At 40.3% G+C, this 20,471-nt stretch overlaps 1 protein-coding gene across 1 annotated transcript in view; it reads left to right on the forward strand.

Moving 5' to 3' along the window:
• The first annotated feature begins 5,112 nt into the window (after positions 1-5,112).
• Positions 5,113-20,471, forward strand: part of GTF2F2 (general transcription factor IIF subunit 2) — a 149,086-nt gene continuing 133,727 nt past the window's right edge. The window contains exons 1-2 of the mRNA XM_012782733.3: positions 5,113-5,378; positions 15,916-15,989. Of these exons, the coding sequence (XP_012638187.1) occupies positions 5,313-5,378; positions 15,916-15,989 (140 nt within the window). The 5' untranslated portion in view covers positions 5,113-5,312. The remainder of the gene's footprint in view (positions 5,379-15,915; positions 15,990-20,471) is intronic.

Genomic DNA, 20,471 nt, shown 5'->3' on the forward strand with positions numbered 1-20,471 from the left:
TAGAGGGACTTTTTAAAAATATAAATCTGTTCATTTTATACTCAAGCTAAAACTCTCCTACGTTTGCTCTGAACAAGGGCTCCAAAGACTTGCATGGTCTGTCCCCTCCCTCCCTCCCCAGCCAGTGGCACTGCCACTCTTTCTCCATGTGCTCACAGTGGCACCCTGCCCTCTGGCATCCTCTCTGTCCCACAGACACCAACACACAAGTGCCTTCCCACCTCAGAGTTTGCAGGTGCTACTCCCTTTTCCTATAGCACATACCATGAAATAAATTATATTAAACACAAAGGTAATAAAAACTCAAAACTCATCACTTCCTAGTTATTTTACTGCATTTTACATTATTCACACTCTTGTAGTTATGTCTAATGTATCTACAGGGTGAAAACACTATACAATGTATTATAATACTATGCAATTTATATACTATACAATGTACAATGCATCTCTTCCAATCCTAAATTTATCATTATCTTCTTGGTAGCTTGGTAGCTATGGTGAAAGTACTTACACTGCAGAAATTGGCAAATTCTAAAAATCAGGGTTTTCCTGGTGAGGGGGCTGGTGTGTGCTTAGGAAAGCCAGCTGTTAAACATTTACCAGTACACTATTGTCTATAATAAAACTTTTGTGTTTCTTTTCAATTCTTTGACCCAATATAATTAATGCACTTGGCAAACAATATCCACATTATAGTGTCAAATTCTTTTAATGTGTTTTCTCATTAAATCACATAATAACTCTATGAAGTGAGTATAATAATCCTATTGTATAAGCAAGGAAATGAATGCAGCGAGGTTAACATAATTAGGCTGGTACACAACTGAGCAATGACTTGAAAATATGTTTGACACCAAAGCTCATGCTCTCTACACTAAACAATATGGAAACATTTTAGGGAGTATTTCTTCTTATTTGTGTATAGCTGGAGAAACAAGGAATCTCCCAGGAAGTTGGACATTTTCTGAAAGGAAGAACTGTTAGGGTGGAAGGGAAAGCCAGGGAGAATTCACAAAAGGAGTCATATAGCTTTGGCGTGATATTGGAGCAAAATCATCTACCTGTGACATCACTAATGTCAGGGAAATGGAATTATCATGTTGTCACATTCATTTGTAGTTTTTGGAAGACTGTAATTATGTTATAACCAATAAATAATATAACCAATGTTATAATTATGTTATAACCAATAAATAATAAGTGTGGGTCATTAAGAAGGACTTTGTGGTGGTGTTTTTTGCCTATGTGAATTCTTTTGGAGGTAATAGTTCCTCTTGTTAGAATGCTTCTGAGTGAATATGAACAAAGAAAATATCTGGCTTGGAGAGACGCCAAGCCTGTGTGTGACAACCAAGGACAAAATCCCCGAGAGTGGACTCACCTACCTGCTAATGTCATTCTAATTCCCTCGACTCACTTGTAATGGCTTTGCTGCTTATACTCTAATGGCTACCTGATAGAATTGTGGTATTCTGAATTGACAAAACAGGGGAATTCTAACTGTAAGGCAAACAACAAAGAGAAAAATTTCTGGTAAACTTTCTCTCATGCCTTGGACCTTCGAAGCTGGCCCAATTCTAATGAATTCTATTGATGTGGGATCAGAACAATGATTCTCAGATGTTGGTGTGCCTAGGAAATACCCAGGGAGTTTGCTAAGATGTCTATTTCCAGACCCACCCCCAGAAATTCTGATTTTGTTCACCTGGATTGGGGCTCAGGTGTCTGTATTTTTTTTTTTTAGCACATCCCTCAGGAAGTTCTAATGTAGCTTGTCCAGGAACCAGCCGCTGAAAACACCCATCTAGAATGAAGCATATTTGGTTGTGGTGTAGTTTGTTCCTGCTGCAGCTAGTCTAGAAGCCCCACAAAGGAGAATGTAATTCTGCCTATTAAGCATGTAGGACAGCCTTGAGGTCTGACCCAGAATCTTTATCTAGCCCTAGATAAAGATGGGATCTCAAGTTTGTCTAAGCACTTCTGGACTTCTTGGAAAAATTGCAGCCAACAGTGAGTTCTTGGGCCTTCCTTCCTAGGATTGCATTTGTGCCTTAAAAAATTTGATAAGAACTTAACTAGTCAATAATCCAGAGGAGTAAAGACTTTTAGAGTTATCTTTTTTGAGCACTGACCTCTGCATCTAATGCTTTGTGAACACAATTCTGGGACATGGTCTCAGCTCTTGGAAGTTGATACTTCAATGACATATTGAGCAATATTGAGGAATAATAATACCTACTCTGGCAACTTGTTATAAGGATTAAATGGGATAATATACATAAAACACCTAGCTCAGTGTCTGGCATATTATGGGTCCTTAGGAAGGTGAAGGACCTAGCTGCACTGTTACCCTGTGAGTCTCTAGAGTAAATCTGCGAATCCCGTTCACAGAGGCCATGTCCTCCTTTTCTCTCGAAGCTCTGTAAACAATGCTCCTCAAGACAGAAGGGGCTTTGAAAAGGACAGGGAGGGGAAGCTTATTTTTTGTTCAGCAGTGTATGAAAAAGAGGTGCTCAATACATTTTTTTCTTTTTTCCTATATAATCATTTTTAAATCTTCATTTTTCCTTTCTTCTCTGGCCTTTTCTTCATCATTGTTCTCTCCCAATCTCTGTACACACACACACACACATTTTAATGCCTCCCATGACCCAGAGATCAAGGCCAAGGTCCTAATCCTTTACTCTAAAGTGTATTCTGAAGGGGCTCCAGGCTACTTTGCTTCCCTTCTCTCATGGTCTAATATTTTAATTATTCCTGCTACTTGATTAAAGCTTAAAGCATCATATTTTAATTTATTCCTGCTACTTGATTAAAGCTTAAAGCAGTTCCCAGCATCCACTTGCCCTTAATATATTTTAGGCCATTTCCCAATCTGTTATACAAAAATAAAACCTTCATTTTCAACACACGCTTGGTCTCTTCCATCATTCCTATTAGTTTTGCCAGCTGGTCTCAGAGTCCTGGACAGCTTTGCCTGGCCCTATGCTGCACACACGTGGAATTTGTTCAATTTTGTGCATGGCTCTGATGTATGATTCAGTAAGTTACTTGCCATTCTTATATTACCTTAGTGTTTGTTTCTCTTCAGTGAATATTCATTCAACCAAAGCCTGCTGAAATCGGACAATTTGTCAAACACTATACCAGATATAAAATAAATAAAGCATTATTTTTTATTTGTCAATTGTACCTCCCCAATAAAGCTGGGGAGGAAAAGTACTATTTCCACCTAGGAGGAGTGCATAGTGTAGAGAGCAAAGGCAGACATGTAAACATGTATATTATAGCGCAGTGTGCTAAGTATCACATACTGTGATGTGAAGAAAAACGAATTTCTGGGGGAGTTGATAAAAGGTCTTGCAGGGCAGCCAGGTGCATGCTCTCGTTGGCTCACACCTGTAATCCTAGCACTCTGGGAGCCTGAGACAAGAGGATCACTTGAGGTCAAGAGTTCGAGACCAGTCTGGGCAACAGAGACCAGACTGAGCAAGAGCGAGACCCTGTCCCTAATAAAAAATATAGAAAATTAGGCAAGCTACGATGACACCACTACATTCTACCTAAGTGACAGTGTAAGACTCTATCTGAATAAAAAAAAGAAAGTCTCCCAGGAAGTGATATTTCTGTTAGTCTTGAAACATAAGTAGCAGTTTGCCAACCAGAGGACAAAAGTGAGGGTAAGAGGAAAAGAGGGCATTTGATAAAAAGGGAATCGAGTGTGCATGAGGCTCTGAAATCATTGTGGAAGATGCTGGCATGTTGAGGGATGTTTGCTAGGTTTGGTGGACTGGATGTGTGGTGGAGAGAGTGGCAGGACATGCAAAGGGATTAAACTGAGAGGGATCAAATTGAGAAGGCCTAGTTGAAGCAGAGAGGAATGAATTTTATTTTAAAGGCAAGAAGAGAAATAGGAAACTGTTTAAGCAGGGGAATTAAACAAGCAGGTTTGTCTGTTTCATGTTCGCATCTTCAATGAAGTCTATGTCTTGGAGTCTGGAAGGGATATGCTCTGCTTGCTTAATCAGAAGTGCTCAGAACAGGACACTACTTTCTTTTCAGGTCTAGAAATCACATGCTTTTACTATACCCAGGCTGCTCAGTCCGATCCAGAGCCCACTGGTGCTAATGACGTCGGGCCAAGAACATCATTGTATTACTCTGGCCATGTCCTTCAAATGTTGTCTCTCTCTCTTTGGCTAGGGTTGGGCATATGCTGACAGCTTTTGTCTCTCTGAACCCCATTTTTCCTTTTTTAGACACAGAGTCTCACTCTGTTGCCCAGGCTAGAGTGCCGTGGCGTCAGCCTAGCTCACTGCAACCTGAAACTCCTGGGCTGAAGCAATCCTCCTGCCTCAGCCTCCCGAGTAGCTGGGACTACAGACACCCACCACCATTCCTGGCTAATTTTTTCTAAATATATTTTTAGTTGTCCAAGTAATTTCTTTCTATTTTTAGTAGAGATGGGGTCTCACTCTTGCTCAAGCTGGTCTTGAACTCCTGACCTCAAACAATCCTTCAGCCTCAGCCTCCCAGAGTGCCAGGATTACAAGTGTGAGCTACCGCTCCCCGCCCATTTTCCTTTTTGATACTCTTTTTTTTTTTTTTTTTTTTTTTTGAGAAAGAGTCTCGCTTTGTTGTCCAGGCTAGAGTGAGTGCCGTGGCGTCAGCCTAGCTCACAGCAACCTCAAACTCCTAGGCTCGAGCGATCCTTCTGCCTCAGCCTCCCGAGTAGCTGGGACTACAGGCATGAGCCACCATGCCCGGCTAATTTTTTATATATATATCAGTTGGCCAATTAATTTCTTTCTATTTATAGTAGAGACGGGTCTCGCTCTTGCTCAGGCTGGTTTTGAACTCCTGACCTTGAGCAATCCGCCCGCCTCGGCCTCCCAAGAGCTAGGATTACAGGCGTGAGCCACCGCACCCGGCCTGATACTCTTTTTATTACTCTTGCTACATTGTTTTTCAAATGGATTGCCCACGTTTTGGCTCATTCCACCCTAAGTTTTAGTCTGTCACATACAGCCATTACCAGTGGCCACACCCACACAAGAAATTGCCGAAACAGGAAGTTTGTCCGCAACAGCGCGCCGTACTGACGGTAGCAGTGCGCAGGCGCAGTTCCCGGCACCCAGCGGCGTGTTCCTCTTTCCCCAGGTTTCCTGTATCCTGGCAGGTGAGCGTCGCCGGCTCATCGCGGTTGGCCTCCCGTCGCGGCTCGCCCTTTGCTCTGGACACTCGGACCTCAGCACCCCAGCTCCCGGGGCCGCTGCTCCGGCCCGCACGCCTCAACTGGCCACAGACCCATGGCCGAGCGCGGAGAACTCGACCTGACCGGCGCCAAACAGAACACGGGAGTGTGGCTGGTCAAGGTAATGTTCGCTAGGCTCCCACTTGTGCTCCTAGTAGAAGTAGTTCAAGTAACTTGAGGTTATCCCACTCCGTGCGCCTCTTAAAGTTCTTTTACGGTCTTGTAAGAGCTTCACATATTGTGGAAGGCGGGAGTCATCGTTATGTCTTTTTTGCAGATGCAGAAATTAGTTTAGGGACGCAAAGTGTCTTTCAGCCAATTAATAGTCTGAATCTGCCTGAAGCAGATCTTCTTTCTCCACGACCTGACTTTTCTGAGGCCCTGTCTGGTGTCTCCCGATTTGAGCGATTAATTTTACCCCATACCAAAGAATTTCTTGCATCTTTTTTCGGTGAAACTGACTTTGGTCATGAGTCTGTGTAAGGCAGTTGAGTTGCTTTCTGTACAGTTTTTTTCGGCCAGAAAGTATAATAGTATTGGTCCCTGCGTGCCTTTAAGTGCTCTCTTAGTTTGATCGTTCTTAAGAAGCTTTCAAAAGAGCTGAGAGAGCTCTGAACTCACGGAAGGAGATGCCACTGGACTGGAGTGTTCTTTTAGAGCGCTATTGGGTCTCACCAAACGGACCGTCAATGCATGTTTAGACGGAAAGACAGCAGCCTTGGTTAGCCCGTAGTGGGCACTATTTGTGCTTTACTTTTTCATACTGGGGAGTGTTGTCTCTTACGGGAATTTCATAAGACTTATTGTGCATATTCAAAATGTGATCATGAAAGTCTTTGAACCTCAAAATATAGGGACCTTTGGTTGCTTTATGTTTATTTAACTTTTATCACATGGTTTAGTTCTCATTAATTTAAGAAGTACTTCTTGCCCATCTTTCTAAAATAGCTCTCCTATGATCATTTGCTAGCACATCAAACCTGTATTGTATTCTTCAAAGCACTTGTCAGAGTGTAAAGTGATTCTGTGTTCATATGTTCAGTGTTGGTTACCTTCATCCCCCCACCCCACAATCACATTCCATAAGAACAGGATCTTTGCCTATCATATCCCGAATGGTGTTTGGCACATGGTAATTATTCAAATATATCATGAATGAATGCAAGATCTCTCATTCTTCAACATTAGCCTTAGTCTGTGGCACTCATTTGACTTATAGCTATGTCAGTATGACTGAAAAGGATGGAGTAAATGGGTATTTTTCTCTCCAGTTGTATGATAAATGGAGGAGAGTCATTAAGGAAGAAATCTCCCTTGCAGATTGAAGGAAAGAGTTTGAAAAAGTGGTGGGACTTCAGATATGCATTTGTGCTTCGAACACAGGAAATGCTCAAGAAATATTTGCCTTACAGGATGCGTAGTAGATATAGTATACCATGGGAAGTGGAATAGAAATGCAAGACTGAAAATGCATTTTATCGTGGTATATCCTATCCTGGAAAACAGAGGAGACCCTAGAGCAGAAGGTCTATGTAGAGAAAGTTGGGGACGGTATACTTGGATTGTCATATCATGAAATGGAGATGTCCCAAACTTTAGTCTATAGGAAGTGAGGAACCCTTTGGAGAGTTTTGATTAAGGCAGGGATGCCAAAGATTTAAAAAATAAGCTGGCAGTGTACAGTACAAATTAGAGGGGAGGGTAACCAGAGCCAGAATTAGAAAATTATCACAGGATCGTAGTTATGATATAGTGAAGCCTAAGGAATTAGGGAAACTTTTCCAGTAAAAGTTGTCAGGATTTGGTGATAACTTTTACTGAAAAGAATTCAACTCATAGAAAAAGAACTCAGGCCAATGATTTGTTCTTGTTTTAAAAAAGTAGTTGTGATGTTTTGATTATTTTTTGTTTGTAACCTCATTGCTTCCTCATATCAACTTAGCTTGCGTTATTTCTTTTTCTAATCTTATGTAACAAAGAAATGAACAGACTTGAAATATGTCTTTCCAGGGTGTGAAGGGGATGTGTCGGATAGTTACTCTTTCTTGCCAGTTCTTGTCCTTGTCCTCTGATAACCTTATCTATGAGAGAGGATGAGAATTGCTAGCAAATACTTTATTCTAAAATCTATCCATGTTTCTGCTTTATTTGGCAGCTTTTATTTCTGCTCTAAAGGAGTCCAGTAGACAATGAGGTTTGCTTTGTACACCTGTCAGATAATTTGAACTTGTTTCTTTCTTTTCTTTTTTTTTTTTTTTTTTTGAGACAGAGTCTCACTTTGTTGTCCAGGCTAGAGTGAGTGCCGTGGCGTCAGCCTAGCTTACAGTAACCTCAAACTCCTGGGCTCAAGCAATCCTACTGCCTTAGCCTCCCGAGTAGCTGGGACTACAGGCATGCGCCACCATGCCCGGCTAATTTTTTCTCTATATATTAGTTGGCCAATTAATTTCTTTCTATTTATAGTAGAGATGGGGTCTTGCCCTTGCTCAGGCTGGTTTTGAACTCCTGACCCAAGCAATCCGCCCGCCTCGGCCTCCCAGAGAGCTAGGATTACAGGCGTGAGCTACCACGCTTGGCCTGAACTTGTTTCATTTGCACTGTGATTTCCATGCTTGTATCTTGAGCATACTTGAATTTTCATGTTTGAATTATAGGAATAAATTATATGAAGCAGTGCATCACATTGTGATGATCTATTTCATTTTCACCTTTCTTTGTGTGATATTAAAATATAACTTGTTGCTTAGAAAGTGTATCTTCATTCTTACCTAATCAGAATTTGTGAATGGAATTGATTTCAGGTCTTTTCTCTTTACATTACTATCTCTCATTATAAATAGTACCTTGAGTTCTGATCTTTGTTGCAAAATTTATGAGTTTCTTACCTAGAGTATCTAGAGTTTGTGGGTCATTTTGTGCATATTTAGTTAATTCCATCCCTAGACAGGTATAGAACAGTATGAATACAGTAAGAGATGCATATATAAGGTCTCTGAGACTTTTGAGCAGGAAAAAAGTCATGTTTGGCCAGTATAGGGAAGATTTCATGGAGAAGGTGACATTTAAGAAGAGCCTATGGTGTTGATTAATAAAAAAAACTTCCGAGCAGGGGTGGGGGAGAAATAGAGTGTGTTTATGAAAAATCAAACGTAGTAGATTATTTACCAGAATATCCAGGACCTGTACTGTTCTGGCCTAATGAAATACTGTTTCTGGAGTTTTGAATATCTTAAATCTGCAAGAGAATGATGATCTAAACAAGTTTTGATAGATAGTAGATATGATTGGATTTAATACTTTACAACAGCTGTAATCTGCCAAAACATATAATTAGCTACAATTTTTACCTTGCTAGGGAACTAGTTCCTTGTAGTTTGCACTACCCTGTTTGTATTGCCCATTTTATGCCACTGTTCGGTTACTCACCAGGCACACTTCTATTACACACTCTACACCAATCATTAAAAAATGGGATGATATTTAAAATATTTAGCACAGTTCTATTGTTTAGCTTCTAATATTTAGACTTACGGAAAAATCATAGTTGGCTGGAGGATAAGGTACACAATAGGAACGAAGAGAAGGTAAAGCTGGCAAGGCTATGAGGGGTGGAATTTTTGTAAGTAATCAGTATCATACCAGGGCCTGAGTAAGAAATGCAGTCTTTTCTTGGGCAAGGGAGTGGAGATGTAGGGGTATTGATAAAAGCTGCGCTAGGTCTAACCAACAACTTTCTAGCCAATAGAAAGACATGTTTCTAGCCTAGTCAACCTTCCTTTTGTAAGCATTTTGACTAATGTTTGTTGGAAGAGAGAATTAGGACAGAGGGGTGGGCATCATCCCCTGTGAATGTGGTATCCTTCCTTCAACAGTTCTAATGCCACCAAGCTCAGCTTTTATTTCTTGACAGACAGGCAAGCACTGGGACATTGGTGGCCAAAGAGAAAGCTATGCACCTAAGAGGGATGAAACTAAAATGGGTGATACTCCAAAGCCTTGCAGATAGTAGGAGAAAAAGGAACTTACATTTTTCTTTTTTTTCTTTTGAGACAGAGTCTCACTCTGTTGCCCAGGCTAGAGTGCCATGGTGTCAGCCTACCTAATAGCAACCTCAAACTCCTGGGCTCAAGCATTCCTTCTGCCTCAGCCTCCTGAGTAGCTGGGACTATAGGCATGCGCCAAGCCACCATGCCCAGCCAATGAACTTATATTTCTTATGTACTAAGTATTTTACAATGCAAATCTATGGTGTAGTTACTAATTATCTATATTTTTCAGATGATAAAATTGAGGATTAGGGAGGTTATCTTGCCCAAGCATGGAACAGTGATTCAAATTGTTCGGCTACAAAGCTTATGCCAACAAAATGTCTTTCCCCCGTGGGTTTCTTTAATGGGTTGTCTCCCTAAAGAGTAATTTCTCTGTCCTTGGTCTTGTCAGCTCTGTATCTTCAAGAAAACATGGGAGCTGGGTCTGGTGGCTCAGCCTGTAATCCTAGCACTTTGGGAGGCTGAGGTAGGAGGATCGCTTGAGGCTGGGAGTCCAAGACCAACCTGAGCAACATGGCGAGACCCTGTCTCTACAAAGAAATAAGAAAAATTAGCAGGGTATGCACCTGTAGTCCCAGCTGCTTGGGAGGCTGAGGCAGGAGGCTCACTTGAGCCTAGGAGTTCGAGGCTGTAGTGAGCTGTGATGGAATCGCTGAACTCCAGTTTGGGTGACAGAATGAGACCTTGTCTCTTAAAAAAGAAAAGTAAAAAAAAAAGGAAAATATGAGAGTAAATGGTTCCTGTCATAGATTGGGTTCCCTGGGTAGTTGATTCTGAGATGGAGATTAGCGTGCAGAGGTTTATTAGGGAGTGCTCTTGGGATCAGCACCTATGGAAGGAAAGGGATTTAAGCAGGATTGGATAGAAGGTGTAATGTAGTCTCCTTGAAAGCCAAGGATGATTTCACAAGAAGCCCTACAGAGTTGCCGTGAGTTAGGGCAAGGTATATTCTGTGACAAGCAATTATTGGATGTGGTTTGCCCCTGGAAGAGGGTGTGACCTTGGGCAAGGGGTCTGTCTTCAGTGGAGGCAGTTTCAAAAGAGGACTAACAGCTGAGGGCTCTCTGCTGACCACATTCCCAGCAGCTGAGGAAATAAAGCCTTTAATCCTAATAGGGAAATGTGGGTGTCACATCACAGTGTTTACTTTAGTATCCTTTATTTGCTTGTACTCTGGGAGAAAGAAAAAGGGGCTTTGGACAGTAATAGTTGGACAACTAGGTGTTTGGTCAAGCAAAATTGGCAAAGAAGCTTAGGAGAGTAATGTCTGTTCATGTCACCTTAGTCTCTTGGGTTCAAAGGCAGGGTTGACCTTATTACTCTGTCTAGCTTGAGTGAATGGATGGGCAAATTGATTCATTCAACAGGTTTTCAGTGCTTGGCAGTCATCGTGGTAGGCTCTGAGTGTGTCACAGTGAACAGAATAGACATAATCCATAAACTAGGGTTTGTAGCCTACTGTAGGAGACAGATGCCAGTCAAATTTTAGTCCTAATGCAGACAATTACAAACAAAGGAGAATCCTGAAGTAAGGAATACTGTTGTGTGAATGTGCATAATCATGGACTTGACTTAACCTAGGGAGTCAAGGGAGGTTTCCTTGAGGAAATAATTCTTGAATTATTTTCTGTAATTTTCTCTGGTCTTGGGAAATCTGAGCAACCTCTGGCTGTGCATATTACATTCTAACGGGGAGGGAGAACAGACAAAAAACAAATATGTATATAATAGGTGGTGACTGCTCTGAAGAAAAATAAAGCAAGGTAAGGGATCTAGAAAGTAACTGGTGATAGTATTTTAAATAGGGTGGGAAAAGGACCTCACTGGTAAGGTGGTCCTTGAGCAGGGTCTGAACAGAATTTATGCAGATATCTGTGGGAAGGGTCTGCCAGGCAGAAATAACAGCAAATGGGCCTGTAGATGGGACAGTGCTGTAAGTGTTCACAGGTCTGTGTGGTTTGAATAAAATGAGAGAGAAAGTAATAGGAGCTGAGGCCATGGGATAGCAGGGGACTGGATCATCTAGACATCATTATAGGATTTTTATTCTGAGTGGGATGGGAAGCCAGTAGCTGTAGAAAGGCAGTATGGCATGGTGACTAAGAGATGATGATGGCTTGGGCTAGGATAGTAACTCTGGTATTGGTGAGAAGGAGCTGGAGTCTAGATATAATTTGAAGATGTTATTGACAGGATATGTTAGTTGATTGTACGAAAAAAGGATACATTGAGGATGACTTCAAGGTTTCATCTTGTTTGGGAGAATGGAGTTGCCTTTTACTGAGATATGGAAAATTCAGGAGCAGTAGGTACATAAGGCAGAAATGAGTTCTAGTGTGGAGAGTTTAAGTTGAAATGCTTACTGAATATTCATATGGAGAATTTGAGTGGGCAGTTGGATATGTAAGTTGAGACTTTGGGGGAGAGCCTGGGCTTGTTATAAATTTGGGAATTGTCATTATACAGATGGTATTTAAAGCTATGAGACGGGATGCGATTACATAAGATTGAGTGTATATAGAGAAGAGGAGAGATCTGAGGACTGAATCAGGGCCTGCTGGAGTTAAGAGGCCAAGAAGTTAGGAATCTAGATGTGGTGACCAAAAAAGAGAGTTCAGAGAGGTAAAAAGAAAATCAAGAGAATGTGGCAACTCAGAAGCCAAGTGAAGAAGGTGTTTGGAGGAGGAAATAATTCATTCTCAAATATTGTTGATAGGTATGTAAGATGAGGACTAAACATTGACTCAACAATGTGGAGATCTTTAGTAACCCTGTGGTCAGTTTTAGTGGAGTGGTAGGGAGGAGGGCCTGTCTAGAGTAAGTTTAAAGCAGAGTGGCAGAGGAGTAAATGTAGAGAACTCTCTCAAGGAGTTTTGCTCTAAAGAGGGGCAGAGAAATGGAGCGGTAGGTGGAAAGGATTATAGAGTCTTCCCTTACTGGGTACTTGATCTCGAGCAAATTAATAAACCTCTCTGTGCCTTAGTTTCCTCACTTGTAAAGTGGAGAAAGTAGTAATAAGATTGTGTGAGGATTAAATGGTTAATATATTTCAAGCATTTAGAAGAATGCTTGTTGCTTAATGTATTAGCTATCTATTGCTATATAACCTATTACCACAGACCTAGTAGCTTAAAACAACACATGTTTATTACTTCCCAGTTGCTGTGGGCTGGGACTCCTGGCACGGCTTAGTTGGCTCTCCTGTTTCAGAGTCTCTCACAAGCTGTAGTCAAGGTGTCAGCCAGAGATGATTTCTCATCTGAAGTCTTGACTGAGGAAGCCCACATGGTTGTCAGAATTCAGTTCCTGCAGGGCTATTGGACTGAGAGTCTAAGTTCCTAGCTTAGCATGGCAGCTTGCTTCATCAAAGTATGCAAACTGAGAAAGCAATCAGAGAAGCAAGATGGAGATCACAAACTTATGTAACCTAATCAGAGATGTGACATTCTGTCACCTTTGCCATAAATCACAGTTCCTGCTCATACTTAAGGAGAAGGGGTTACACAGGCAGGTGGATAATGGGGATGACATCAGAAGGTGGAGATTGTTCAGAGCCATCTTAGTCTTCCTGCCACATTTAGTGGGCACTTTGTGCTAGCTGCTATTATTATCATTATTGTTATTATTCTGATGGGATTAAGTAGAAAAGGGGATAGAGGAGAGAAAGGGTAGAATTGAAGGAGAGGTGTCCTTAATTAGATAACAGGGAAGGAAATTAAGTGCACAAATGGAGGGATTGGCCATAGTTCATGATTGTTTTAAGGGGAAAGCAGAGTAAAAGGATCTGACTGTGACTAAGTGGCAGATTTCGAAGTTCTCTTTTGTTTGCCTTTTCTCAGTGGAAGAGTCAGGTCACAGAGGGAGGAGGAAGGAAGAGGTGTTGTAGGTTTGAGGAGTGAAGAGAACATTTGAATCATCTGGAGTGAGGGAGTGGGGAGATGTAGTTCACTTGCCAGGCATCAGGAAGGGCTTACTTGATGTTCGTAGCCATGTATTTAAAGTGAGAACAGTTATAATGATTGTGAATTTTTCTTCAGCTGCCCATGCCCAATTATGAGAAGAGGAGGAATAACACAATAAAATAAAATAATAAATAGGTAAATAATATGAAGTAGAGATTGCCTTTAATCAAGGTTAAGGTTCTGCCAGGCCAGTGTGATGGAAGGAGATGGGGAGAATGATTATAAAGGTGGACCATGAAATCTAGTTTCATTAAAGAGAGAGGTGAGGACATAGCAGATGGGGGACAGTGAGAAGATGTTAATTAGAGCCAGTGAATTGAAGGGGTAGAAGAATTATTGTAGTGGAAGTACTGAGAACAGAGCTTGGAAGTTAGGAGATGGTCATGAGAATGGTTTGTTGAGATACAGATTATGGAAGGGACATTTGATAATGAGAAGGTCCTGGGTTCTGTTGAGGGACCACACTTGGGGATCTAGAAGGCCACATGTGGCCTTGAGGCCACAGGTTCCCACCTCTGTGGGATGTCTAACAGGTAATGTTGTGGACATTTGCTGCTTTGACTAATCAGTATCTACTTATTCTGACATTGTAACAGCACCTGATTTTACTTGGGGAAACTACTGCTCCTCCTTTTCAGTCTATGTGATTTTAGTGGTGCTGACCACCCTTCCCCAAAAATGTCATTGACTCAGGCTGGCCCATGAAAATATCTCATCTCTGGATACAGTGATACAGAGAAGGGCACCTGCCCCAGTTAGTGCTGTGAGAGAGAAATTTTTTCCGGAGACTCTTGCTCTTTAGGTGCTGCTTCCTCTGGCTACATGAGGGGGAAATCTGTCAAAAAATTGAGTCAACATGGGTGAAAGAATAGACAGGAAATGATGAAAGAGTCCTGGTGACATCATTTGAGCTCTAAATCAAGCCACCTTAAAGCTACCTCTGAAAGTTTTAGTTATTAGGGTAAATAAATCCTGTTTATGTTGAAGTGGGTTTTCTGTTACCCATAATCAAAGGAGACCTAATGGGTAGATACAGTCACTGTAAGGAGTTTACCAAATCTAAGCTTATTTGGATGAAATTTTAAGATGTGGAATCTTCAAAACCCTCTTTCCATTTTATCTTTCACATGTTCTTTAGCATGTGGACTCTCACGAGAGGCAGTAAGATGTAGCGAAGAGAAAAAAGACCAACCTGGAGTTAAGTCTTGTGTCCGACACTAGCTAATTGTGTTATTTCAACCCTCTGAGCCTCAGTTTTCTCATCTGTAGAATGAGGAGAATGACAGTGATTTTTCATGGTGGTTGGAAGGATTAAGTGGAAAATGGATGTGAAATGTCTAGCATGGTACCTGACATTCTTGGCACCCTTTCTCTTTTCCCAATGTCCAGCATATTGCTGGACACATAGTAGTTGTTCAGTAAGTTTTAATGTGAAAAATGCACACACAATTGAATAAATACTATCAAGGTGTTCTTTTGACCCTTCTATTCCTCAGTTTTTACTAAAGTATTGCAATTTATTCGACTGATAGTTAAGTGGGTGTTGTTTTTTGCACATGAAATCTTGCTAGGTAGAATTTTTCTTAACTTCTTTTCCCTGGCAACTGTCTCTGAGTCAGTTATGCATTCATTTATCATTCCAAGATTACTGTGAGAAATAATAATGGCACTTAACACTCATTGAGTACTTTCTTTTGTGTAAGCCATTATGTTTCATACTTCATATGTAGTATTTCACCTACTCCTCTTAATAGGATAACCTTAAAGGTATAATATGTACTGATTCTGGAGTCCAAACTACTTCTTAGAAGAAATGAGGTAAGGTACATAGTAAGAATTCATCATATATTATTCCCTTTCTTTTTTGAAAATTAAAAATTTTCTGATTCCATGTATCTAGTTACAGACATTATATAGTATATTGGTTAAGAACACAGACCCTGGAGCCAGACTACCTGGGTTTGAATCCTGGCACCATCTTTACTAACGATATAACCTTACATAAATTATATAATCCCTGGGTACCCCATGTTCATCATCTGTAAAATGGGGGTAATTGACAGTAATTCACATCTCTGTTTCATAGAGATGTGAAGATTAAATGTGTTAATCTATATAAATAAAGTTCTTACAACATTATCAGAAAAGTAGTACTATAAAAATGTTAGCTATTACATTTAATATTCCTTTTATTTTAGTAGCTCCTTCATCATAGTAGTTACAGTCTTATACATAATAAAACTTAGCATTTGAAATCATCTTAAACCCAGTGATATCTCTAAGTAATATTAACACTCTAGTGAGAGTGTAGTCCTCTTCTGAGAAGCCCTTTTTGATATCCTTCCTCTTCTCTGATCTTTTACTGGACTTATTTGGGAATATAAAATTAACACTTTATTATTGTTATGTTATTTGACCTCTGTTAGTTTTGTGTTATCAGCAAAATTGACTTAAGCTCTTTGAGAGCTAAAGACATTTCTTAGGTGTCTTAGTATCCCGTATAGTGCAGAACGTATAGTGAAAACTTGATAATTAATGATCAGCTATTAGAGGTGGAAAACAAAATACAAGCAGTGTATCATTTTATGTTTAAAAACATCTCTTAGCATCTAAGTGTTTTGCTTATTAATGTTTTACTTCCTTTTAGGTTCCTAAATATTTGTCACAGCAATGGGCTAAAGCCCCTGGAAGGGGTGAAGTTGGGAAGCTGCGGATTGCCAAGTAAGTTATTTACATATTATAGACATTGTTAAAAGCTTTTTTTTTTTTGAAATTTTTACAGATGCTTTTATTTATTTATTTTTTTTCATTTTTTTTTTATTTCGGCATATTATGGGGGTACAGATTTTAAGGTTTCAATAAATGCCCATTTCCTCCTCTCCCCCCACAAGTCTGAGTCTCCAGCATGACCATCTCACAGATGGTGCACATCTCACTCATTATATATGTATATACCCACCCCCCGACCCCCTGCCCAATACCCTATTACTGCAGTACCTGCGTGACCACTTAGTGGTGAGTATATGTGGTGCTTGTTTTTCCATTCTTGGGAAACTTCACTTAATAGTATGGGTTCAAGCTCTAACCAGGAAAATATGAGATGTGCTATATATCACCATTTACAGATGCTTTTAAATGTGATTATAGTTCTTGATCAGACAGAATTTACTTGGAAATAGGAAGTAATGAACATGTAAGGCTTGTCAAATGATGGTTAGGTGCCCTGTAAGGAGATGTGCTTGTGCACACACATGCAAATACCCACACCCCTGGTGACAGGTGGTATAATCATCAAGTTTCTTGGTATAATTTAATGGCAGTGAAGCAGCAGAGTATGTAGTGGCCCATGGACTGCCAACCCCCACCTTCCTGAGCAGGTGTGCTTGAGTTGGGTATAACTGTATGCACCAAGGAAAGTGTTTAAGTAGGATTTTGCCACTGTGCCACTGTATCTCTTTATAGGGACTTTGGAAGTTGGTAGGGAACATCTAATAAACAATGTAACAGTGTAGTTTTCTGGTTGAAAAGTGGCCTTGTTAGAAAGGAAAGCCTCTAAAGCTTACCTAGTGTCAGCCAGAGGTGATATGTTTCATTTTTTCCATCTATTTGTTCTTTTATTGATTGATTGATATATATTGTACATATTTTTGGGGTACGCATTGTATTTTTTATCCTTATATAAGTGTAATGATTGAATCGGGGTAGTTGGGATATCCATTGCCTCAAACATTTTGCTTTGTGTTGGGAACATTACAAATCATCTCTTCTCAATGTTTTGAAATATACGATAAGTTATTAACTATAATTTTCGTAGTGTACTATTGAATACTAGAGTGTATTCCTTCTATTTAACTGTAAATTTGTACCCCTTAACCAACTTGTCTTCATCCCCTCTCCTCCCATCCCTTCCCAGCCTCTGGTAACCACCATTCTACTCTCTACCTCCATGAGGTCGACTTTTTTAGCTCCCACATATGAGTGAGAACATGTGATATTTGTCTTTCTGTGCCTGGTTTATTTCACTTAATATAATGACCTCTAGTTCCATCTATGTTGCTGCAAATGACAGGATTTCGGGTTTTTTTTATGGCTGAATAATAATTCCATTGTGCATATATATCACATTTTTATTATCCATTTGTTGATAGATATTATGTTGATTCCATATGTTGGCTATTGTGAATAGTGCTGCAATAAACATGGGAGTGCAGATATCTCTTTGATATACTGATTTCCTTTTTTTTGGATATATACCCAGCAGTGAGATTGCTGGATTATATGGTAGTTTTATTTGTAGTTTTTTGAGGAACCTGCCTACTGTTCTCCATAGCAGCTGTACTATACATTCCCACCAGCAGCGTATGAGTGTTCCCCCTTTCTCCACATCCTCGCCATCATTTGTTATTTTTTGCCTATTTTGTAATAGCCATTCTCACTAGGAAGAGATGATATTTCATTGTGGTTTTGATTTGCATTTCCCTGATGATTAGGGATATTAGTATTTTTTCATATACCTGTTGCCATTTGTATGTCTTCTTTTGAGAAATGTCTATTCTGGTCTTTTGCCCACTTTTAAAATCAATTTTTTTTTTTACTATTAAGTTGTTTGAGTTCCTTATATATTTGTGTTATTAATCCCTTGTCAGATGGATAGTTTGCAAATATTTTCTTCATTTTGTAGATTGTCTCTTCACTTTGTTGATTGTTTCCTTTGCTGTACAGCTTTGTAGTTTGATGTAATCCATTTTGTCAGTTTTTGCTTTTGTTGCCTCTGCTTTTGAGCTCTTACCCAAAAAATCTTGCCCAGACCAATCTCCTGGTGTCTTTCCCCACTGTTTTCTTTTAGTAGTTTAAGGTCTTACATTTAAATCTTTAATCCCTTTTGAGTTGATTTTTATATATAGTGAGAGATAGGGATTCAGTTGCATTCTTGTGCATATGAATATCCAGTTTACTCAACACCATTATTAAAGAGACAGTCCTTCTCCCAATGTGTGTTCTTGATGCCTTTGTTGAAAATGAGTTGGCTGTAAGTGTGTGGATTTATTTCTGGGTTCTCTATTTTGTTCAGTTGGTCTGTTGTCTGTTTTTATGCTAGTACCATGCTGTTTCGGTTACTACAGCTTTGTAGTATAATCTGAAATCAGGTAGTGTGATTGCTATGGCTGGCTGGGCATGGTGGCTCACACCTGTAATCCTAGCACTCTGTGAAGCCGAGGTGGGAGGATCGCTCAAGGCCAGGAGTTCGAAACCATCCTGAGCAAGAGTGAGACCCATCTCTACTATAAATAGAAATAAATTAATTGGACAACTAAAAATATATAGAAAAAATTAGCCAGGCATGGTGGCACATGCTTGTACTCCCAGCTACTCAGGTGGCTGAGGCAGAAGGATTGCTTGAGCCCGGGAGTTTGAGGTTGCTGTGAGCTAGGCTGATGCCACAACACTCTACCCTGGTCAAAAAGTGAGACTCTGTCTCAAAAAAAAAATTAAAAAAAAGATTGCTATGGCTATTCGGAGTCTTTTGTGCTTCCATACAAATTGTAGGATTGTTTTTTCTATTTTTGTGAGGAATGTCATTAGCATTTTGATAGAGATTGCATTGAATCTATAGATTGCTTTGGGTAGTATAGACATTTTAACAATATCATTCATTCTTAATCCAAATCCAACCAGATTCCCATGCCTACTACTCAATTGACACAGCTCTTGTCTACTAATAGTATTTTTTTTTTTTTATCAATTAGCTTTTGCTTTATAAAAAACCACTGTAAAACTTAGTGGCTTTGAACGAAAACCATTTTATTTGCTCATTAGTCTATGGATTGTTTCTGGTTGGGGCTGACTTGGCTGGCCTTCCTGGCTAGGATGACCTCACTTATGTCTGGTAGTTGGCTTGATAATCAGCTGGGGCAATAGCCATTTATTTCTTCTCTAGCATGCTTGCTCACATGGTGGTGAAAGAGTTACTAGTAACAAAAGAGAGGGGAAGCCCCAGTGTACCAGCACTTTACAAGTGCTGTGCTTGTGTTGAATTTGCTAGAGTCCTTCTGGCCAAAGCAACTCACATGTCCAAGCCCAGATTCAAGGGTGGGACAATACACTCCACCTCTTGATGAGAATAGCTGCAAAGAAATTGTGTTCCTGTTTTGCCACATACACATTCCCAAATCTAAGAGTCAGCTAGGAGCCCTCTAACTTGACTTTCAACAGAATTTGCCATGGTTGATCACTTCTTTCCTGAAACACTTTTTTTCACTTTACCTCTGGGACACCATTCTTTTTTCTTCTCTGACTGGCTGTTCCTTCTCTATCTCTATTGTTAGCTCCTCATCTTCTCAGTCTCTAAATGTTATATGACCCCAGGGCTCAGTCTTTAGTTCTCTTTTCTTCTCTCTCTTTTTCACTCACTTCCTAAGTGGTCTCATCTGGTCTTCTGCATTTGAATATCAGGTGGTGTTTAAATATATAGTTCCAGACACTTCAGGGCCTATCTACTTGCTCACCTTTGTCAACCTCCTGCCATTCCTGGCAGCACCATGCTCAGAAGGCCCTGATCTTTTCTGCTTTGTGTGCCCCAGCTGTAGCTTTCCTCTCGCTACTGACCAACCTACTAGACTCCACAGCTGATCTAGAGTTGACCTAGATTTAACCATTGACCTAGACTTGAACATTGACCTAGAGGCAACTACAGACCTAGAGTTGACCACAGATATGTATCATAAAGGACATGCAGGCTTCCAGATACTCTACTGACATGGAGTTAGACATTTCCAGCTTTATGGAAGAATTCACTGAGCCCACAGCTGATTCAGTACAATTCAGACAGAGAGCCATATGAATGAAGATGATGATGTGAATACTGTTTATTCCAAAGAGCCCATGATTAGAGTAACAGACCACCTCAGCACCTCCCCAGGAAGTAGTGAGTCCATCTCATTGCATGTTTATTCTATTCTATTTATTTTTTATTTACTTTTTTGAGACAAGAGTCTTACTCTGTCACCCTGGGTAGAGTGCAGCGGCATCATTGTAGCTCACTGCAATCTCAAAGTCCTGAGCTTAAGTCATCCTCCTGCCTCAGGTTCTTCAGTAGCTGGGACTACAGGTGCATGCCACTATGCCCAGCCAGTTTTTCTGTTTTTAGTAGAGATGGGGTCTTGCTCTTGCTCAGGCTGGTCTTGAACTCCTGAGCTCAAGCGA

The sequence above is a fragment of the Microcebus murinus genome, chromosome 13 (assembly GCF_040939455.1).
Source record: "Microcebus murinus isolate Inina chromosome 13, M.murinus_Inina_mat1.0, whole genome shotgun sequence".
NCBI lineage: Eukaryota > Metazoa > Chordata > Mammalia > Primates > Cheirogaleidae > Microcebus > Microcebus murinus.